Here is a 23,748-nt window from a genome sequence, read left to right on the forward strand (position 1 = left end):
TTGACCAACCAGCGTTGAAGAATCAGCTGACTTGGTCACATGACCTTCGTTATCACGCACATAGCCTTCCAACCAACATAAGAGATAATAGTAGCTAGGAGTGTAAATAGTCCCCATCGGGGGAAACATCACAAATAAATGAGTAAGTTACATTATTAAACACCCGGAAAATTGTTATTGATTTACGTGTGTTCCTCCCAGCTGTCACGGAAGTTGGCTAACTTAATGTTTCAGCTACACTCAGTCAGCAAGATTTGTAGCTAGCCTAATGCTAAAGTTGCTAACAGGAGACGTTGAGGTATCTTTGCTGTCAAGTCTGAGAGGAGACGTTGGAAACATTTTAAACGTGTATTATTTAGTACCTCTCGCTGTGCACCTCATTCGGCCGGTGTTTTTATTTATTTTCAACTTTCATGGTTTGTTTGAACACCCACCTTAAGGTAACGTTACACTTGCAAAATAAGAAATCAGTTTACATTCTGTAAAACATCACTGATATTGCCGTACATGATTTATTGCGTAGAAACAAATGCAAATCCTATTTGTATAATAGAAAGCTTTACAGCTTCTTATCCAGAACCAACACCCATTTTTTCATAAATTGATTATCATACAATACTACTGATGTGTGAAGTAAACAACAAATAATCCCGTACATGTATGCAAAAGTCATTTTAAAATGAATGATTATTTGCCGATACAAATATATTTTCTTTAAGCGTCCTCCTTTTCTATATGGAAGCAGAGTTGCCTGTCCAGTTGTGACAACTGATCGGAGGGGTGTCCCGATGCAAGTGGACATGTATCCCTTCGGCCGTGAGGCTGAGACCTTTCTTCAGGACCTGTTTGAGTACTTCAAGAGGTGCCTGCAGTACGGAGAGTGGGAGTTGGCCAATGCCTGTGTGCCACAGCTGGTCGGATCAACAGGAGGACTTTCAGAAAAGCTACGAAACATAATCAAAGCTATCGTTTGCCATCCTTACAAGTTAAAGTAAGTCTTGCTGCTTTATGCTCACAAGCGCTTGTTATTTTTCTTTCAGTGTAAAAATGTCTTAATAGAACGTATAACTCTCCAACAGCTTCAAAGCAAAATGCTTGCATTTGTGTTATTTGTGCTGTGGATTTAATGACGGCTTGTTCATTCTGCAGATGGGAGTCTGTGGGCAGTCCACACAAACTGGCCTGGTTCTGGCTTCAGGTTTTGGAGAAATGGACAGAAGAGCAGGTAACACCATGAAGAATCAAGCATTGTAGCTCACTCTATTGTGCTTATTTTGATTTACTCTTCAAGAAGATGTTTAGTCACATCTTCCTCCAGCTGTATGTTGGTATTTTAGAGCTTCTCTGTATCTGTTTACAAAATATGTTTTTGTCAAATGCTTTGTTGCAACTGCAAAGACAATCTCAAAAACTGCACTTTGTTACTTCACAAAGCAGTCAACGTTGTATGAAAGGATGTGTTAAAATAACTCTCTGTTTTACTCTCCACTTCAGGTCCCTCTTGACGTCAGAAGAGAACTTGAGTTCCTTCTCCTCCTGGAGGAGTTGGGCTCAGAGAGCATAGCAGACAATGTGCTCAAGGTTATCATCATTTCATCTAATTATACAACTCTCTGCTGCTCATAAGCAAGTTGGAATAAATATATAGAAAAGCCCTTACCTATTTAGTTAGAGATTAACTGGATGTTTTCTGTTTTACATGTTGTGGCTATAGACTGAGATAAGTTATGTTTCAGCAGGAGTTGCACCAGGCCTTTTTGGAAACAAAGTCGACTGAGGCTTCACAGAGAACAGATCCTGTTGTTGAGTCTTGCCTACGAACCTTACTGGAGAAAAAGAAGCCCAGACTGGCCCAGATTTTAACACATTTCTTACAGGTAAAGTCAATAATAAAATTTAAAAAAAGATTAAAATCTATTGTTTTAAAATTGCTTTAAAATAACTTTGACCGCCAAGTCAAATCCCATGTATGTCTGACATATTATGGCAATAAACGATCCCTGATTCCTGAGTCCTGACTAGACATAAATGTAAAAATAGAAATAAAAATAAAAATAAAATTTTTGTAGACATCAAAGTCATTTGATGTCAGACAAATACATTCACGTGCATATTGCATATTCACGAGTGTCTTTAATACAAATTTCTCATCTGAAATGGCTTAGACATAGTAAGTGGGTCTATATATTGTACACCGTTGTTTTCTGTTTTTTGTGATTTTAGCATATTGTCCAATCCCTGCAACAGTTATCTATCTATCTATCTTGATCGATAGATAGATAGATAGATAAATAACTGTGGAGTTGATATCCAATTTAAGAATATTAAGTCCATGCATAGATCCTGCTTGTTTTTTTCCCCTCTCCTACAGGACGGGTCGTGCACAGAGGACCATACGCTGCAGCACACATTCATTCAGCACCTAATTAAGGCACTGGGAAAACCAGAGAGAACGGCGGAAAAGGTGGAGGAGTGGGTGGAGGAGATCTACGCCGTGTTGTCCCTGATGCCATGGAGCTCTGGAAGAAGCGACGGGCAGCTGGAGGCGCTGTGTGAGGCGCTGTGGGCCGCCAGAAACGAGCCCCTGAAGGAGGAGAGGATCCTGAGCTCGCTGCTCCGCCCCCGCTGCGATGCCCTTGTCACTGTTTACTGTTCCGCCGCTTTGAGACTTCAGCGGGATCATCTCCTGAGGAGCGCGCCTGATACACAAGGTAGACTGAGTGAGCTTAATGATGATGCTTAGTCTAATACAAACAGGTTGTCGTGCTGCATAAAGGTCTCTCTCCATCGACTCTAAAACTTATGAAATGAAGTTGATCATTGCTTGATGTTCATCATCAGGATTTGCTTCATGCTTTAACCAAACATAGATTTCTGCTTGAATTTCTGATGTTGCCCTTTTAAATGATCTTTGTTTTTTTTTTAGAACATTCTGCTTTGAAAATAGCTGAATATTAAAACTTCCTATAAATCAGTTCCTCCTCTGAGTTGTTTCAGCAGTCAGGTTGTCTTTTTATTCAATTGTACTAAAACAGATACAAGAGATTAATACAACCGTTTTCTTGCATGTTTAAAGGACAAATGCTGGCATCAACTCTTCCTCTTTTGATCACACTTCTGCTTCTGTGGCTGCAACTGCTTACTAGATTTTAGTCTGCAGCATTGTTAGCGTCTGCATGAATCTTCTTTCGTTTTCTAAATATCCATTCTGTTACAATATGGCATCAAACCAAATAGTGGTGATTCATGGCTCAGCTTATACATAATGAAAACATTGGTTCCTATTCAAGTCATATTTTACTAATGAAGCAAACCAAGCTTGTATCAATAAAATACAAAATAAGGAATAGGGCACCAAAATAAATGTTGAATGGTTTACCCATAAAATCCTTTTCCATGAGCATTGCCTCCTTGTGTTGTACATAACTGCCCAAACATCCAGCTTGACTAGGATGAACTGAATAGAGTTTGATGGACAATGGGTCAAGGGTCAATGTGACTGTGACATTTGATGACATGGATGTAAACTGCACCTTCAACGTCTGGCACAGACACACAACCCCAGGGCGGTAAAAATGATTTTAGTAGTATTCCTGTCTTTCTCTTTTTCCCGATCTTAGGTCATACAGAGCCTTCATTATTTCAATGACTCTGTTTCGTAACCAGTTAAAAACTCTATTTGGTAACTTTGAATAGTGTGTAATGGATCGTACGACTCAACTTGTTTCCACTATTCTCATATTCTCTTCTTAGTGGAACTTCCTGAAGCAGAGAAGTTGGCTCTCAGTTTGTGTTGCCATAAGGATCGTCCATCAATGTGGAAGATCATTTATTTTGAGTGCCTTAGCAGTGGAAAGCACTTCCTTGAGCAGGTCCTGGTAGGTAAAAGTAATAGTGTACACTGTATTTTTTCAGTAGTACCATGACTGTACTTCTCATGTGCCGGATCGTGAGAGTCAAGTGAAGTTGGTCAGCCATTGCATGTGATGAGATGCGGTAATGTAATAGGATTGGTTGCTTCCTGCAGGTAACTGCGCTTGACCTGATTAAACACGAGGAGTTTTCCCAGCTGAAAGACTTACTGAGGTTGGAGTTCCAGCCTTTATCCCGTCTGCTGTTGCTCCTCCGATGGACTGAGTGTCGCAGTCTGAGCTCGGCCCAAATGCTGCTCAGCATCCTTCACCAACAGCAGGTCAGACATCCGCTGCACTGCCGCTTTGGCTGCTGTTACTACAGCTATTAAGTGTGCTTTGCTGATAGACAATCTGTCTCTTCAGCCACCAGCCAACGACTCCGTTCTGCAGGAGTTTTCTGATCTTCTGTCCTCTCAACTTGGAATACTTGAATGGTGTAAAAACAACAATCCGTAAGCATTTGCTGGTTGGACCGCCGTTTAACTCCATCGCAAGCAATAATTCATTTTTGATATTTACATAGTTTATTATTGTTACCATACAGAGAGATTTCTATGGAAGCATTGCTGGCACAGCTGCACACTCTTGACAACCACTCCGCTCTCTATATTCTGCATTCTCTGACTCCTCTGGCTCAGTTTGAGGAGCACAAGATACTGGCCCTGCTGCAGCAACTGCCAAATCCAGCAAGAACAGGTCAGCATCTTCATCGTCCTCCTTCTTGTTGTTTGTCCATTTGACAAAAATGTTTTGAGGTTGATTGCCAAAAAAATAATGAATAATGAAACTGTCTTTTCCCTGTAGAAGATGCTGAGGTCGTTCCTAATCTCAGCTCTGGTGTGCAGAGGAACATAGTTTTGTTCCAGGGCTTCTGTGCCACGAAGTATGCCGTGTATGCTCTTTGTGTGAATGCACATAAATACTCCAAATGCACAGAGTGTGAGCCAATGAAGCAACAGCAACACCGGCCCTCTGAAGCAGAAATGGAAAAAAACACAACACCCTTAGAAGGTACCAAAGCTCTTTTTCAGTGTTCAAAGATCAGTTTGATGATTGAAAGTTTCCGGTTTGATTGTTTTAGCTGATTATAATCTTGTTGCAAGATAAGTTCAGTTCAGTATTTGACGTTATTTTTGGACACAAACCACTTTGCAGCTTCATCCATTTTATATCATATTAAACTGAATATCTTTGGATTTTAGACTGACAAAAAACCCCATTTAAAGACATCACTTTGATATTCATAAACAAATCCTCACAGCGTAAGCATTTGTTGGTTGGACCGCCCTTTAACTGCATCGCAATCATTATTCATTTTTGATATTTACATCTTTCATTGTTGTTGATGATGCCGAGGGGAACAGGGAATACAACAGTGAAGGGACAACGTTATGAAACGTGACAATATCCTTATTTATGCACAAAACTATTGCCACCTCCAATACACGGCAGAGCGATGGCGTGATGACGCCTATACAACATTAAATAGTGAAGCTATTTGCTATTACGAGACAAAAAACCCAAACGCAATTTTATTTTTACATTTGGCTTTTTTCTTGTAAATTAACCATTTTCAATCCAATAGAATATTTTGTTATTAACTCCTCCCCCAGCTCCCTCGTTTATTTATTTTTCTAACGATAATGTCAAACACAAAATGCACATTTTGATTAAGTGGGATGAGTAGTTTTCACTATTTCTTTTGTTTACATTTCATCCACCAAACGAACCTAAAAAAAGAATATGCAGATGAATTGATGATGAAAATATTTTTGGACCCTGTTGTCCTTGTTTATTGACCTCTTTGTTTTCTCCTACAGTTCAGAATGACTTCAGACCTCTGTTTTCCAGGTTGCCAGTTGGCGTTCCAGCACTACCTGTCAGAGTGTCAGCTCTATCTGGAGGCCGTTCCTGCCATGTTCCGCCTGGAGCTCCTGGAGGACATCTTCTCCCTTCTCTTCCTGTCCACCGCTGACTTTTCTGTGCAGATCACAAAAGAAGAAGAACCTTCACTAGATGCAAGAAATACAAGCGATGAGTCGGGAACCGAAGCGCAGACGGATGAGACGGAGTGCTGCAGGAAAGAGAACTGGAAGCTGCGTTCAGGTTCACCAGCAGCAGCCCACCCTAGTCACCTAGAGCTGGGCCACTTTATCCAGGGCCGCAGGGGGTTTCTGGCCGATGTGACGGCCATGACGGGTTTCCTGAAGCTGTTGAAAGAAGGGTTGGAGGGCATGCGTGTGCTGGGCCACGAGGGCCACGAGGGCCAGGAGGCGGGACGAGCGCTTCTTCGAGAAGCCGAGGCGGCGGAGAACCTTGGCTGCTCGGTGACGGCCGAGACGTTCGGGCCTCGTCTGCAAAGGTTGTCCAAACGAACCGCAGAGGCTCAGTGGAGGCTGCAGATCATCACCAGCAATCAGGGCAGTGGGCGTGGTGAGATGGACATGATTTTCCTCCTTCAGTTTTTTTATTATTTCTATTTACCTTGGCAAAGGAAAATCAACACCTAAAAATCCCAAACATTTGAAGTGGTGTCTCACCTTGACATGTGTGGTCATGTTATTTTTGGGAGTTACGATTTGTGGCATTGATTGTCTAGATCTTGATAGTAAATTATCCTTACAGCTTCAGAGAAGGCTCCCCGGATGTCAGAGGTCAGCTCTCTTGTCACTACTCTAGGACGGAGCAGGAGCTCGAGCCTGAGAAGAAGGAAGAGACCAGGCAGACATGCTACAGAGAGACAAACCTCAGGGGAGAAACACAGTGGACAAGTTAGCACGAGTGCATCAGGTACCGGGTACACAGCAGAACGCCCTTTATCTATTGGATTGATATGGTCTGTTCAAATCACATTGAATCACATCAAATTGTTTGATCGCCAACTACGCCATGTTGTTTTACACAATAAACCCAATTCATAATTGTATTGTAAAATTTGAGTTAAAAGTTTTCTTTAATCTTCATTAACAGACAATTTAGATGAAAGGCAAGTTTTTTTAATCCATTTTTTTAGTGGCAGTAAATTCATGATTTGCTCTAATGAAATGACTAAAATCCAGGCTTTTGGCCTTTTCAGGCGTATTTACGAGAGTTTATTTGTTCTTTGTCAGATGGTGGAGGAGGGACGGGTTGTGTGGAACTGGATGTCTGTCCATATGGAGGTCCACACACCTGGCTCGTCCCCGCCATGTTGTCCCCTCCAGAGTCCTTACTCATGTCCTGTATCCGCCAAGGAAACTTTATGGAGGCTCATCAGGTCTGTGTGGCAAGCTGCACGTCGTCTTGTGTGTTTATGCCAAATCTTATTGGGGTTTTTTTAGTAACTGAATTTTGAAGTTATGTCAGCGCTATTACTCATACATTACGACTACAAACACTTCCCATAACTCTTATGCCTACTAAACTAATAAGTAAACCTTTTTTTTTTCTTCAAATGGTGTTTTTTTGGGGCGGGGGGGGGCTTCCCGCAGGTGTCTCTGGTGTTTGACCTGGAGTCGTCCGTCTGTTGTGGTGAGCTGGCGTTCATGGAGCGCTACAAAGAAGTGCTGGTGGAGCTGGAACGGGTGGAGCAGAAGATGGAGAGCCAGTCGAGGACTTCATCCTCATCCTCCTCAGAGGGTTTGGCTACGGCTGCTGTGTCGGTGGCAGGAAGGAGTCGGCTGGGCAGCAGCGGGCTTTCAACACTGCAGGCCATCGGCAGTGCTGCTGCTGCAGGTTCCTTTTTCTTACGTTGAATTCCAACCCCTTCCCCAAATTATCATTACCAATGTAAACAAGCAACCAACCTTGCTGTTGTTAATAGCCGTCAGGCAAGCAGACTTTGAAAACACACAAAACAACATAAGCCTTAGGTTAGTGTTGTTTTTAAGTGCATTGAGTGAAAAAAATCTGCAGTAGTTTACTTGTTTTTTTTGTTTATTTATCTTCCTGCAGGTGTGGCTTTCTACTCCATCTCAGACATAGCCGACCGTCTCCTCAGCACCCCTGTGCACCCGATGCCCTCCCTAGAGGACGGCTACTGGCTGAGCCGCTGCACCTCAGACCCCCCCGGCCTCCTCCACACACTGCTGCAGGAGCTCAGCCCTGCAGCCATGGCTGCCTTCGACCTGGCCTGCTGCCACTGTCAGCTGTGGAAGACGTCCCGACAGCTGCTGGACACGGCGGAGCGCCGACTCTGCAGCAGCCTGGAGGCTCGAGGTGCGCAGTGTTGGGGTCCTTCCTGGAAGAATTGTTATTAATCACGATGTGTCATATAGATTAATTGTAGGACTGGATGCAGTGTTGTTTGTATTAACATCTTCGCACATGTAGATCCTTTTAATTCCCGTCTGCCCCCCCAGGAGTAAGAATTGACCCCAAGCTTCCCCATTCCGAGGGGATCTGTGGTTTCCCTATGATCCTACAGCAGATCAACAAGATCCTGAATCATTCTGCCACAAATAAGAGCTCTGTCAAAACAGGTATTTTTTATTTTCATGAAATTTAGCCGATTTTAAAATTAATCTCATAATAACCAACAGGCAAAATAACTTTCTTTACTAGAAATTTAATATTTAAAAAATGAAGAGAACATACCGAACCTTTTGGGATTTTTGTAACCTCTTGTTCATAGAAGCTGTTGGGGACGACCAAGTGTTCACCAGCCTTTTCCAACAGCCTTTTGGTTGCTGCATCCAGGAAGTTCTCCTGTGTTGCTACCCAACCCTGAGCGAAGAGTCCATCGCTGCTCGGCTCGGTCTCGCTCAACGTTTGGAGACCACGCTGCACGTCTTAAGCACCGCTACGGACGCCACAGGTCCGCTGAGAAATCACGCACGTTTAGACGACGTTAGCATTTACTTGTTTTCTTAACCTTTGATCTGTGTTTCCATAGGGATTAGAAATGGTCATTTGTGAGGTCTTATGTAAAGTCTGATACAGTATGAAAAGTGTCACAGTACCGGAAGTCGATCTGAGCTGTACCATGTTGGCATTCTCTGCGTAAGCCGGTATGATTTTGGCCTCTCGTTTGAACAGAGGGCAGCGTGGGCAGTGCTCTGCTGGCACAGTTGGTCGAACAGGCCAGTCTGAAGCAGTCGGAGCTGGAGACCCACCCCGTGCGCTCCAGCATGAAGCAGCTGCTTCGTTCTCTGGATCAGCTCAGCCCCTTCGAGCCAGACGGAGAACTCGCCAGACCAGATTACGTGCGCAGTTTCCTCGACTACGTCAACACACTGGCGTCCGTGTTAGTGCGCAGCCTCGGTTCAGAAGGTAAAGCCATTTGTCATCGAAGAGTTCATGTATTTTGTGTAGATGCTGTTCTTAATATAGTATATATTTAAGATGCTTCTGCCCTTTACATTTGATAATAACAACCTCTGAGAGCAAATTAGCAGGTGCTTAGCAAAACACTCCCTTTTTATACCAAACTACTGACAGACTTGAGCAGTGGCCAGCTGTGGCTCTTCTGCTTGTTACACCTGGTTTTATTCTGGTTTTGCCTCTATCCCTGTTTCTCTTAGATCAGAGCGGATACGTGAAGCTCGGTAATCCACTGCTGGTGTTGCTTCAAGCCCCATTTCAGCTCCTCTCCTACTTGCTGTTTGACAGACAGGTGTCTCCTGACAGGTACGCACTGTCAGTGTGAGCATGCATAAGGCTTCAGTTTGGATGCTTGGGTGGTACACAGCAGCTGTACTGTAGAAGCTCTCTTACGTGATGCATTTGCACTGTGAAAAAAAACTGCAATCAAAATACTTATTTATTATATATTATTTTGGTTTGATAGACTCTTTTGTACAAAATAAGCAGAAACTCACTTGGCCATTCTATGACAAATACCAGTAACATCTGTTTGAACGTATCTTTTAAAATAGTTTTCACTTTTACTACGATAATGTTTTATTTTTTAAGCACTTTGGGAAGAATTGGGTCATAGTAGACGGTGCAACACAATAAAGGCTTATGTTTGAAGACAGCAAAATGTTTTCATAGTAAGATAAGATTAAAAGCAGTGAAGGCAATGGCTTAGTTAACAATTGCTGTCCTGTTTTCATCCCCAGAGTCCTGTCCTTGTTGCAGCAGGAAGGTCTGCGGCTGAGCGTCCAGCAGGTGATTGTCCAGCGATGCTGTGAGACTCTGCCTGTGTGGATTTCCTGTCCAGCTGAAGACAGCGACTCCAACGAGGCCAAGAACGATGGCGGAGTGTTCGGTGTGGCCAGTTTGTCCGCCCTGCTCCAGCAGCACGCTCAGGAGCACGTGTCAACTCTGGGAATCACAGAGCCTCGCTCCGAGTTGAGCTCGGACTCTGAGGACTCGGCGGAGGACAACTCCCAGTCGCCAACCATCCTCTCCACCTCGCCTCCATCTCATTCAGCTTCCTCTCCTCCTTCCACCAGCTCTTTCCTCCTCACGCCGTCAGCCCTGTCTTTCCTCAAGTCTCGCTCCCCTCTACTGGCCACACTGGCGTGTCTGAGTGCCTGCAAAGGAGAAGTGGCCCGGACACAAACCTCCGGATGGTCTGGCTATTTCCGTAGCAGCCGTAGAGAGGTTGCCCTGGATGGAGAGCAGATTTCCCGCGAGGCAGACAACCTCCTGAAGGAGTTCCCTATTCTCCGGGCCTACCTTCACACCATGGCGGAGCCGTTGCTGGGCCCCCTGTTAAGTGAGGGCGACGAGGCTTCTGCCGGACTCGGGGCGGTTGTTTGCGGGAAACCCGTCGTCAGCCTCCTGCTGTCTGGGCCTCACGATGAAGTGGCCCAGGCCGTGGCTGCTGAGGCCTTTCAGAAGGCTCTGTCCTCCAGAGACCTCAGCCGAGCCCTCACCCTGTTGGAGCTGTACGGGCAAGGATGCAGCCAGGAGCGGGATCTACGAGACCGCCTGCTTGCCTGTGCTGCCTTAGAAGGTGAGACATAATGCATTTTAACAGAAGAGAGTATATTGATGTTCAAAATGTTTTAGTTCGGGGAAACTTGTGCCAATCTAAAAAATACGTTGGAAACAAATACAGTATTTTTGCCCAGCTAAATGCATATGTTCATGTAGTTTTACCGTGGTCTGTTTGGCTATAATTATATTATAAATCCAGTAATTTATTCCGAGAAAAAGCTGAAACAGTCACGGGATCCGTATGTGAAGATAGAAGACGTTACCTTGTGTACTGAGAAGATGTGATGCATTTTTCCAAATTTTTTGACATTATATTGTTTTGAAAAATCAACTCAATTTTAATTTAATTAAAAAATAAATATCTGATTAATCAATATAGAGAATTAACATCTAATTCACTCTATGTATGTTGAAAATAATCCCATCATACTACAATGTCTACATACTACATATTCTTACAAAAAAAGAGCGGGTCATTGGATGCAAAGAAGTGAAGAAGCTGCACCTCGCGTGTTGCAGTCCGTCCTACGCTCTTCTCCTCGTGAAGATGTTTGTTGTTTTTCTTTTTGTTTATCTTCAGATGGAGATGATGGTATCGGTCAGCTGTTTCGCGTTCAGGACGCTAACCTTCGTGCGCGTGTCGCCCTCCAGGCTCTAGAGCGGTGGCCTCTGTCCGCCTGCCTGGAGCTGCTCGAGTTCTGCCTCAGTGAGCCGAGCATGGACGCCTCACTGAGGACGGACTTGGAGCTCAAGAAGAAAGAACTGGACATCTATCACAGGGTAATATAGTCATAACTGTAGAAGCTGTCCAAACAACAGAAATGAAAGTAATCGTTAATACATAACTGATAAATACTCATCTGGGTATTGACATAGTTTGTCTTGAGTAGACTGTCAGATTATACATTTTCACTTTAAATTGCAAAATTAATTGTGTGATTCTTCTCCTGTGGCAGATGCTGACTTTACAGCCTCCGTTTCCTTGGGCTACTTGGCAGGAGCTGAGGACGGAGTCTAAGACAAACTCTGAGTCCATGTTATCTAGGATGGTGGAGGCCAAAGTAAGTGATACACACCTGCAACAGGTTGTTTACTAATGTGTCTCTTTGCTTCTGGTACGTCAAATATAATGCTGTAATATCTAAAACATTAACTAACCAGCCACTTTATTAGAAACCCCTGCTCAATTGCTTGTTAACACAAATTGCTCCTCAGCGAATCACATGGCTGCAACTCACTGTATTTAAACATGCAGACGTAGTGAAGACATCTGGGCATCAAAGTAGGGAAGAAAGGGGATTTAAGTGACTTTGACCTTTGCGTGGTTGCTGGTGCCAGACGAGCTGGTCTGAGTACGTCACAAACTGCTGATCGACTGGAATTTTCACGCACAAACATCTCTGGGGTTTACACAAAATGGTCCGAAAAGAGAATAGTGAGCAGAAATGCGTTGTTGACTGGTTGGAGACGATAAAAAGACAATAGTAACTCAAATGACCACTTGTTACAACCAAGGAATGCAGAATAGCATCTCTGACGCACAACATGAGGAACCTTGAAGAAGTAATAATAATACTGGTGCATCTTCTGAAGGCTACTTCCAGCAGGATAATGCACCATGTGACAAAGCTCATATCATCTCAACCAGGTTCCTTGAACATGACGATGAGTTCACTGTACCCCAATGGGCTCCACAGTCACCACATCTCAATCCATAGAGCACCTTTGAGATGTGGTGTAACGGGAGATTCGCATCATAGATCTGCAGCCGACAGATCTGCTGCGTGATGCTATGACGTCAATATGGACCAAAATCTGTGAGGAATGGTTCCAACCCCTTGATGAAAGTATGTTACGAATAATTAGGTAGTTCTGAATGCAAAAGAGGGTCTAACCTTTTACTAGCAAGGTTTTTACTACCTAATAAAATTGCCAGTAAGTGTATATTTGTTTACAGATATGAATATAATACATATTTCTTTCTTTTTTTGCAGGAGTTTGCGCTCTGTGCGCAGTGGGTTGAACTGTATCCTGTATCCAACCGGCTGAGGCTGAAGCTACAGACTGAGCAGTTGCTTTATCTGCTGGAGCAGGGACAGACAGACGAGGCTTTCCAGGTCAAGTCCACTTAACGTCCGGTCACCTTTAGACTGAATCCCATTGAGGCTTGAAAATTTCATTTCATCCTGACTTCAGATGTTTAAAATATCTTCTCATCATTATAATGGTGTACTCCTGTATGTAGGGAAAGCCTTGTAAGTTTTGCTGAGGCCTTAAGAAAAATATTTAGTGAGTTTTTTTCTTAATGTGCCTCGTATCTTACGTATTTACTGTAGTTGCTGGAGGGCCTCTCCGACTGTGGGGTCGGCCTAGATGTCTGCGAGCGCGCTCTGGACCGCCGCCCCGGATTGGCTGCTTGTCACTTCCTGGCTGACTACCTGACTCTGCATTTCGAGAGGCAGGTGTCTCCGGCGCGTCGACGTCACATCCACGCCCTCCATCTGGGCTCAAAGGTATGGCAATGATGCACCATGCCATTTGTTTCAGTGTTTAATAGTGATATCAGCAGCATGGTGTCTGTGCTGTGACATAAACGTGAACAAGACATTTGTAATCAGCCACTTGACCTCAGATTGATCATATTTCATAAATAGTAATCATAAACCAATCATTTTAATTTTCAATCTATAAATGGTATTTATATAATATTCACGCATTATTATATCCTCACGAGGTCACTCAAAGGACAGAACAATAAAGTGGGGCTGTCCGTAGCAGGGGAGTCCAGAAAGTCTGCATTAAGTCGCCTAATACTTTGTGATTTTAACATTTGTGATTGCTGCCCGTCACGTGCACTTGTCACTAATTATTGTGTCTATTAACTGATGCAAAGGATTATACTCTACTTCTCCTTTTCTCACTTGCCTCAACTTTAAACAATCTTGAGACAATGGATATAATTGTGTGTCTGAACCGCAAGGAGATTTGTTTTTTTGCTTCAAAAACCCTTCTCACCTTTGCCAGCTGGTGAGAAACCTCTAGAAACACACTTTAATAAACAGGCTTTCACATCTGTTCTCCATTGTATCTGCTGTTTGTTGGTGTAATTAGTTTGAGTCTGTTTACTTTTGACCTTTTTTTGGTTGCTTTTGAGTTTGACTGCACGCAAAGTTCTTTGTAAATATTGTTTTTCGAAAAGTTAAAGGTTATCATTATTTTTATCTTCTTGCATCTGCATTATGCTACTATTTATTTCTGATACAATTGCTCAGGTCAAGATGAGCTCTTCCATTCCACCTGCTGGGAAATGTTTTCTTCCAGAGAATAACCTTCTGCCACAGAGTGATACAAATTTAAAAGTCCCGTGGTTTGTCCAGTATTCAACAAACAACAAGATGAGTCCTAGTCAAACAACAAACTACTGTCTTCCAACACCTGCTGAATTGATCCATGCCTTCAGGTTTTGTTAATATCGGCAGACTTGTTCCTTCCTCCAGGTGTTGCTGACTTTGCCCCCGGTGGCCAGGCAGGAGTACTTCCCGCTGCTGTCGGAGCCCCTGCTGATGCTGGAGCAGCTGTTGATGAACTTGAAGGTGGACTGGGCTGACGTGGCGGTGCGAACCCTGCGCAGCCTCCTGGTTGGTCAGGAGGCCGGCTTCGCGCCCGAGGACATCGATAAGCTTCTGTCTGACTACGCCTGCAAGGCCCTCGACTTCCCGTGCGCCCCAAGAGAGATGTCTCGATCAGGTCAGTGCAACGTGAGCTTTGTATGGAGGCCGACACTGCATGTAGGAGTGGCTGCTGTGTCATGTTAACCCACACATAACTGAGACAAAAACCCATACAGGCCTTTGTTGCCCCCCATTTGCCATATTGATACCAAATGTAAAAATAGCATCGACCTTCTAGGAAAATGATTTGTAAATAACTTTAAATAGTTTAAAACACATAATGCCCTCGTGCCCCAAAGGATATTGTTCTTGAGACATCTCCAAGCTCATTGCACCACACAAAACCTGTAACGAACTATCTGACTGGTTGTTTTTCAGACTCTGTAATCAGCCTCCAGGATGAGCTGACAGCTGCTCAAGACAGCTGCTCCATAACCTCCTTTCGAAATGAATCTCCAGCAACCTCAGCAGGTGAGACATCTGCACTTGTTCAATATTAATAATACCATAGACACGTTGAAACCCCGTAAAGAATGTCCCTGCATGCAGAGTCACTGATGGAAATTTGATCTTCTAACCTTAGGAAACTTGCTCAAGAATTTGAAAAAACGTAAATTAAGTTGTTTTTTTTTTTTTTTCAATTATTTGATTGAAGTTCCTGGTTTGTAACTTCTGATTTTCTAACGGATTCATTTCTTGTGTTTGACTTCAGGCAGCACCCCAACACACACCTCCACGTCCAACAGCACAGACAGAGAGAACGATCGGAGCTCCGTGGGGAGACGGCGGCGCTCATCCGCCAAGTTCCAGCCTCCGGACCAGCCGCCGGCCCGCAAGGACTGGGTCCCTGACACCAAGCAGGACATGTGCATGATCTGCAGGCGTGAGAGGTTCACCATGGTGAGCGGGCTAAAGACCTGGCGATGCACTGATGCCATGAATTAGAAAGAAATATTTGCGGACAAATTTGAAAAAATGCTTTACTTCACATTATATTACGTCACCTGTGTACTTGTGTGCTTTGGGGTTTTTCAGTTCAACAGGCGGCATCATTGTCGGAGATGTGGCCGTCTGGTTTGTCAATCGTGTTCAGAACATAAGATGTTTGTCGAGGGCTGTCCCGGAGATGAAGTCCGAGTTTGTAACCAGTGTTACGCCTACTTTCACCCAGAGTAAGACTTTCTCCTTTTAAGCACTACAAACCTCAAATGAAAACCTTTTTTTTTTTTTTTTTAAACAGTGGTAATATCTACAAAGAACACAAAAATGACTTGAGCAGATTTTATTTTACAACTAGCTGTTTGCATTGTCAGTGTTTGAGTGTTCAGTTACTTAGCTACAATAAATCAATTGATGTTGGAAACTTTTACTTCAGTTCATTTTTTAAGTGTGTGACCGGAAAAAACAATACTAACAACCGAATACTATTTTAGGGAATATCCCGTTAAAGCACATTTTTTTTTTCTCATTTATTTGTCTTTTCTCCTTTTTTTCCCCCATGTTCAGTTCTGATGATGAGCAGGATCCATCTGAAGGTCTGTTAAATGAACAATTTACCCTTTGTTGTATCAGATTAAGAATAAAAATGGGTCCATACAATAATTTGTGATTAAAGAAGCACACACTTGGAATATCCAAAATGCAGCTGTGGTCAGATCAGTGATGTATAGAGGCCATGATTATGCGCTTTCACTTATTGTCTCCCTGCTCTTTTGTCTTTGTGCAGCAACTGGAAGCACCGTGGTCACAGAGGAAGCTCTCGATGGGATGCTGCATCTGCCTGAAGTGGTCCAACGACAGATTCGACTCAGCCCAAACCAAACAGAGAACCAGCTGCTGCGGACCGAATTCTACTATGAGCAGGTCATTTTTCAATTCTACCAACACTGACCATCATAGATTCCTTAAATGCTACTCTACTTAACATTAAAGATTATCTTATGTAGAATTACTTATTGAGTGCAGGATAACAAGCTTAATATGTTTTTTTTTTTCTGTACGAAAATACAGAAGAATAAACTAAGACAAATTATTTATTTTCCTAAAACTCCAAGGCTCCCAGTGCGTACCTCTGCGTGGCAATCTTGTCTCTGCACAATGATCAGACGGCTTGTGGTCATCGGCTCATCACCCACTGCCGATCTCTGTCTCGTAAGCTGACCAACCCGGAGGTGGACGCCTGCCTCCTCACCGACATCATGCAGCAGCTGCTCTTCAGTGCCAAGATGATGTTTGTTAAGGTTGGCCGCAGCCATGATCTGGCCTTATGTGACAGGTAAGATGATGTAACCCGTGTCTTTCAGTCAACGTTACGGACATCATTTATATGGTGAGTCCCTTATGAAAGATATGGCTGATGGTGGTGCTATCTCCGGCTGGGAGTTAAACAGTTAATTATTTCCAGTCATTTTCATAAAGAACTCTGTCTGAAAAACCTTAAGATCATGTTAGAAAAATCATACTCGATGGAGCAGAGTTGAAAAAGTTGCTGCTTGGAGGTCTGCGTCTCATTATTCTCCGAAATGATGACACACACTGTGGTGAGAAGTCACAGACCTTACGGCGTTCAAAGTAATATCTCTTGAACTACTGTGAGTGAGGTAGAACATTATTTAAGGTTTCCCAAAAGACTTGAAGGTCAATGCAGGTTTTTGGAATTGGCTGCAACTATTGCAGGAATGCCACAAGGTGATAACTGACACGACAGAAACACTGAGTGGGCTGTACTACACTGTACGTGCCTGGACATGGCCGTCTCAGAGGAGCAAGTGTAAGGTAACATTAGTGAAAACTCCTGTGTGGTGGGAACAAAGGTGTGTATAACCTTTAATTAACATTGGCCTTCCGGCCTTAACCACAGAAGACATTGACATGTGACAGTAGGAAAAGCACACTTGAGCCGGTGAGTTCTGGGATCCACAAAGTTGTTACAGCCAACATTTTAGTAGTATTTTCATGCACTGCAGCAGCCATGGAAGCAGCTCTCTTACCTTCTTCATCCAATTGGTCTCGCAAACAATTAATTATCTTTCCTCCTTTTTTTTTTCTTGTTCTCTGTGTCCACAGTTACATCAGCAAAGTAGACGTGCTCAAGATCCTAGTGACGGCCAATTACAAATACATCCCTTCTCTGGACGACATTCTGGAGAACTCTGCTGTCACGCGTCTACGTAACCAGCTGTTGGAAGGAGAGCACTACCAGCTGGCAGTGGAGGTGAGCCCGTTGGTGGTTCATTTGTTTAAATTAAACTTGTGTGATAAAACGGCTCCCTTAATTAGCATGTAGAGTGGTGGACCGCTACGCTATTCAAAGAACCAATGTTTTATCATGAAACACGGCTGTATAATCAATCATGTGTAATGTTTTGCTGTCATTCCACAGATTCTATTTAAGTCCAAATTTTAATTGGTATTTGACCATTATGGTATTTTTCAAGGTGGTAAACTCTAAAACGTCAGTATAGGACCATCATGGTGCACATGCATGTTTCCTAAAATCTGTAACCTTGAAACATTCGAGCAGTTAGGAAGCTTCCTAACCTCATCCAATCAACTGAATGATTCCATAGAAATCTATGCAGAATCTATGCATAACCCTTCTTGCTGAGACTGGTTTTTTGGCTTTAATGCCAGGTGTCTACCAAGAGTGGCCTGGATCCTAGCGGCGTGTGGCAAGCTTGGGGGATGGCATCTCTCAAGGCAGGTGACCTTTCTGCAGCGAGGGAGAAGTTTGCCCGCTTTCTGAGGCCTCCATTGGATCGCAACCAGCTCAACCTGGGCCCCCTACTGCTGCAGGAGGTTGTGCAGCACCTGGAGACCACAGTGCAACCCGGTGTGGCCATGGTAGGAAAATGTTTATCTAAGCAACATCTATGCTGCCTGCAGGCACAGTCCAGTATACAAGGCCTCTGTTGTAGTACATAAACATGTGCTGTGCTCATGCGTGACAGCGGCACTGCAAACAAGTTAGAGATGTTTTGTTTTGGTTTTGCACGTAATCGGCAGCACACACACACACACACACCATTATTTTTGCAAGTGAAAACTTGCCACATACGTTCTTCTTGAAAAATATGTATTGTGCTCTAGTAGTGGTACAAGATTGGAATAGTAGTTGGGGCTTTTTACAATAAAATAAAATGAGCAGCTCATACTAAAGAAATAAATGTTTTTTTTGTCGGACCTTTTTAAATCAATTTAGAATGTGTGAGTGAAGCAGACACATACATCCCAGCAACTACAAAGTGGCTGTAAAACATTCATGAATCTGACTGATATAAATATTTAAATTATTTGTACAGAGACTCTCCTTTTTTTTTTTTACAGCAATTGAAAATTCACATCCTTCTTAAAAACATTTTTTTATTCTTTAGTATATATTGCTGCATCATATTTTGTACTACTAAAAACAGGAAAACGCTGGAGTTTTAAGTGAGAGAACCTTGTTAAATTCCTTTAATCCTCTGGGACTACTGTAATCCACTTACAATAAGCTCTATCTTGTATATTATTAAACTTCAATGACTTGAATGTGGATGTTCTTTCCAATAAATCCATAACCTTTTGTGCGGTGTCTCTACGTCAGTCTTTTGGTGAGGACATCTTGGCGCCCCTGCGGGAGCTGGAGGAGGCCCTGAGCGAAGCCGGTCCTGTGGATCGGCCAGAGGGTCCGACGCTGGGAAGCAGCCTCCACCAGGAGTGTCTCTACTACCTGAACACATATGGCACTCACATGGCGCTAATCTGCTTCTACATGCGTCACGACTGCATAACCGAGGCTCTGACATACCTGCTCAACAAGGTGAGGCGCAGCTCTCGTAAGGAGCATTCAGCCATTCTTTGTCTGTGTGTTTCATTTAATGTAATTGAACGATCAAGAATAAGCACCATGAAATCGTAATCCTTTTTTGTAAGGTTTAACAAGTAGCAGCGTACCGGGTGTGTCGCTACAGTACTTACATCTAGTAAACTGACTAATGAGCGAAGACAAAAGAATGTACGCACGTCCGACACATGTGTCTGTCTCGTGTCTCAGGAGTGCCCCGACGAGGTCTTTCTGGAGGGCGTGTTGCAGCCCAGTCTGGAGCGGGGGCGTCTGGGCATGCTGCAGGGCATACTGGAAAAACTTGACCCTGGCCTGGAAACATGCAGCCGCTACCTCATCGCCTCCTGCCAGTTCCTGCAGCGCCGGGGTTACTACAACACTCTGTACCAGCTCCAGCAGTTCATGATGGTCAGACTCCAGAATCATTTTCATTTGTTTGAAATTAAAAAAATTTAACTGGATAATGATGTTATGGTGTTGTTAGATTATTATTATTATTTTTAGATAATGTATTAATACTGTAATATGGCAAATGTTGTTTACCTGGACAGGATCAGGTGCGGGCAGCCATGACCTGTATCCGATTCTTCACTCATGGAGCCAGTTCCTACCTAGAACTGGGAGAACATCAGGTAAATCTCTGTTTGCAGTTTGCAACTTTTTAAAACATTTTATATGTAACTTAACCTTGAGCTTGATGTTATTCAGCGCTGGTTAGTCAGGGCCAAAGAACACCTGAGGACATACCTGCAGGAGCAGCAAGGTCGGGGAGCTGGGAAGAGAAGAGCTACAGTCAACTCATTAAGGAAGATGATGTCATCCGGTGATGTGTCCAGGTTATTCAATAAATCTTTGTTTCTGTTTGAGTGACGGAGATAAATATTAAACTGATCTTATATTTTTTTCATCCATACACACCTGTCCAATATCTTTATTTTTTCTTTAGTATGGATCTTTTCTATATCATTTTGTCAGGCATATGAACACGATTGAGCTTCAGCTGGAGGTGACCCGTTTCCTCCAACGCTGTGAGGCTGCGTCCTCCTCCAAGGCGACAAAGAACAGTGCCTCTTCCCCCGAGTCCAGCGCACCACCTACACTGTTCGGAGGAAGCCCCATGAAAGTTGAGGTCGCCTGCAAGGTGAGGGTCCAGTTGTGATTGTCCTAGTTCCCAGAGCTGGGTGTTTTGTGAAAAGTACAAATATATATATAGATTCTCCCTGATCCCATGAGAAAATTCTGGCCAGCTTTCATCCTAAAATGGGCAATATGTCTTTAATTCATGTCATTGCAGGTGATGCTTGGAGGGAAAAACATAGAAGAAGGTTTTGGCATTGCATACAGAGTCATACAGGTATGTTGTGAGAGTTGCTGTCATCTAAAACTTAAGAAAGCATTCTGCTATGTCACAATAATTCCTTGACACTTGGATAATAGACAAAAGGCCCTTGCACATCAGTCATTTTTTTGGGGGGGGGGGGGTTTCTATTTAAAAAGTTGTTGGGATGTGTTTATCCTCTGATTCTCGCTCTCCTGCCTCAGGACTTCCAGCTGGAGGCGCAGGCGGTGTACGTGCGGGCCGGCCAGAGGCTCATCCGCCAGAGGCAGTATGGAGCCGTACGGCAGCTGCTCAAATGTGTCGGTGAATCAGGCACCGCCACCAAGAGCGACTGTGACGCACTCATCCTCAACTGTGTTGCCATCGCAGACAAGGGACCAGCTGACGTGAGTACGGACCACCGAGGCCCTGAGTGTACTTGGTTATCTGATCGTGACGGCGCGGTACAATGTGTGCTTTGTGTATTCATTTCCTTCTGAGGGCCAAGTGCTTGCAGGCAAATTCCATCCCACATTGGTCATGAAGGCTTTTTGCTGTTATTTTATTTGATATAGGCCAAAGAACTGGAAGGTCTCATTCTGGAGATTAAGAGCACAGATAGCAAGGTAATGGTATGATTCTCTGTTTGACATTATCCTTGTTTGACCTCACTTTGGTAGTACTGTTACTATCTTTTTCCTCCCTATTTTCCCGTAATCCTATTAGCCTCCCACACTCAAACGACCTGCACAAGAAGGTCAAACTGTCACTGAAACGAGTGTTCACGGATGTTTTATACAATGTACCCTTGTTGTAACTGTCATCCCGCCTGTGTGCAGATCAAAGCCTACCTGTTGTGCGGTAAACTGAGACCAGCTTACCTGCTGGCGGTGAAGCTGGAGCCGAGTCGAGCCGGCCCGTTGGTCCAGGATGTCCTGCAGGCTGCTGACGGAGCACAGGACTCTGTGATGCAAAACATCTGTACCCAGTGGCTGTCCGAACACAACGGCAAGTCCTCGCAGCAGCGCCCGGGCCGACCCAATGCCAGGTAATGGCAGAACAAGGGATTACGCAAACACCAACTGAAAGCAATTGAGCCTCAAATACGAGGATCCAGGGCTCGTAGCGTTACACAGACATGTGGGAGGAGGATTAGTAAACTTCCACATAGATAGAACAGGAGAGCAGCTGTTGCACACGTTACATGTTTGGTTGTCCGCTGCTGCAGGTTATTCTAATGATGGATTTACAGCTAACGAGGCCCACGGGGGTCAAAAGGATTTTGGTGTCTGCCCTTAACTGTATTTGTAAGTAGTACATTGGGTCCCTCCCAAGAGTTTAAATTCTCACCTTGCTGAAGTCATGTACAGGTGTACTCAATGATCCTGTGATGTAGCTTTTAGGGGCGGTAATGTAACATTGACACTTGGTGGGGGTCAGAGGCGACACAGTGGAAACTTGGAGAAACCCTGATGATCGCAGCCTTGTTGTCCGTAGTACCGGCGAATCACCACTGTGCTTTATTTCCATCATGGAAAGGTTCTGCTTTACTTTTTTTTTGAGAAGGAGTAATGTTACTGGACCGGAGTGACAACAACTATTGCAGGCTGCAATGAGACCCGATACATTTGCGCTGACACAATATGAATTCATCTACAACTCAGTATTAGACTTAATCTCCTACCTCAACCAAAAGGGAAAATATCTTTAACTGACTGGAGAGCCTCTGATGAATGTGGTGCCTGTCTTTTTGTTTTGTTTGGTTGTTTACATGTCCTTACTGTTTCAGTATGAGTGTGAATTTACATGTAAATGTCCTCCTGAAGGTTAAACCTTGACGAAATTGACATTCTCTTGTCTTTGAAATCTCAATGAACCTGTTTACCTGATAGTGTGTAGCACATTTTGAGGCCAGCATATATCTGCTATTGTTATGGGGGGATTAACATCTAACTGACTTTTAGGTAATTTAAAATGACTTTGAGAAATTTAAGTTTTAGGTTGGATACAGAAATCAAGCCGCTTCATAGATCATTAATATAGATCATCATTTGGATCCAGAATATTAACACGTTAGTTTTGCATCTGCAATTATGCTTTTATGTCTCATCTTGTCTCCTCTTACTGGACATCATTTCCTAGAGTGGTGCTATTTTTAAACCATGCTCTTCACTTTGTTGTGGGAGACATGACAAACGAACCTGAATTGTATGAATCCACAATAATTAACTCACAGAGATAATCAATCAAATAATGTTTTAAAAGGGATTGAACATTTGCCATATTTTTCTTTTGATGTTTAAGTTTTTGCATGTTTTCTCTATGAAATACCCTGGCCAGTGCTAATGCATCGCCACCATGTTTTTATTTACGTGACAATCACCCATGTTGCTGAAGCTGCCTTTTCAACTGTACAACTCTGGATAAGATTTGTAAGGTCGTCTTTATTTAGAGCAGATATTGTCTCTTCATCGTGCTTCCCTCTGCCGCTCTCGTCTGAGCACTGAGACAGACGGATCTTCTTATTAATTTGTGTCAGCATGAGATGAAAAAAAGTCAGTGTTGACATTGTTGCACTCTAATCCCCCTTAACTTCCACTGTTATCGCATCACTGCCGCACTTTATACATAATAAACCTACAAAAATATATTGTAAATTATGAAATAGTGATTGCTGTGAGGATGCAGGGACTGATGATTTTTTTAAATGTAATTAACTTCTCCACCCCCTGTAAAATGAAATTAAATAATAAAAACTGTGAAATAATATTGACCTTAATTTATTTTCCATTAGTTTCTGAACAATACTAATGCTCAATAAGAGCCTCATGCTGGCTACAGGTTAAATGAGCTTAAATTAGAAACTGGAAACAAGATTTTGTTCATCACAGCTAACTGCTTTTCTTTTATGCTAAGCTAAGCTAAGTTAGCCGGCTGCTAGCATTGGCTTCATAAATATAGGCTACGGACATGAAGGTGGTTTACTGCTCTTCACAAAAAAATAAAGAAGCGCATTTCCCAAAATGTTCAACGTTTCAATCCACATTAACACTGTGACATAATCTCACTTTTTGTTCTGTGCAATAATTATTTCATTGTATCCAACGTTTCCCGATTGAGACGAACCATTTCACTGTTTTTGTCTACTAATCC

The 23,748-nt window shown here is 43.3% G+C and overlaps 1 protein-coding gene across 5 annotated transcripts; it reads left to right on the top strand.

Moving 5' to 3' along the window:
* The first annotated feature begins 38 nt into the window (after positions 1-38).
* Positions 39-23,696, top strand: zfyve26 (zinc finger, FYVE domain containing 26). Of its 5 annotated transcripts, none has more exons than XM_037486319.2 (43): positions 39-142; positions 746-991; positions 1,150-1,225; positions 1,495-1,581; positions 1,740-1,877; positions 2,372-2,711; positions 3,754-3,878; positions 4,028-4,192; positions 4,278-4,366; positions 4,459-4,610; positions 4,719-4,925; positions 5,766-6,347; positions 6,540-6,704; positions 7,025-7,170; positions 7,385-7,628; positions 7,848-8,111; positions 8,255-8,374; positions 8,527-8,709; positions 8,931-9,164; positions 9,416-9,521; positions 9,956-10,797; positions 11,362-11,561; positions 11,738-11,842; positions 12,776-12,898; positions 13,118-13,294; positions 14,279-14,528; positions 14,831-14,923; positions 15,165-15,352; positions 15,488-15,624; positions 15,959-15,987; positions 16,179-16,315; positions 16,507-16,727; positions 17,519-17,666; positions 18,086-18,295; positions 19,038-19,253; positions 19,488-19,685; positions 19,829-19,909; positions 19,986-20,113; positions 20,253-20,418; positions 20,572-20,631; positions 20,820-21,002; positions 21,171-21,221; positions 21,435-23,696. In XM_037486319.2, the coding sequence occupies exons 2-43, from the start codon at positions 789-791 to the stop codon at positions 21,645-21,647; spliced, it is 7,782 nt and encodes a 2,593-aa protein (XP_037342216.2). In that variant the 5' UTR covers positions 39-142; positions 746-788; the 3' UTR covers positions 21,648-23,696. The 5 variants fall into 5 exon arrangements, with proteins under 5 accessions (XP_037342216.2, XP_037342219.2, XP_037342217.2 ...); XM_037486322.2 differs by having other exon boundaries at positions 45-142; positions 720-991; XM_037486320.2 differs by having other exon boundaries at positions 45-142; positions 743-991.
* Positions 23,697-23,748: the final 52 nt, after the last annotated feature.

Source organism: Pungitius pungitius, chromosome 14 (assembly GCF_949316345.1).
Source record: "Pungitius pungitius chromosome 14, fPunPun2.1, whole genome shotgun sequence".
NCBI lineage: Eukaryota > Metazoa > Chordata > Actinopteri > Perciformes > Gasterosteidae > Pungitius > Pungitius pungitius.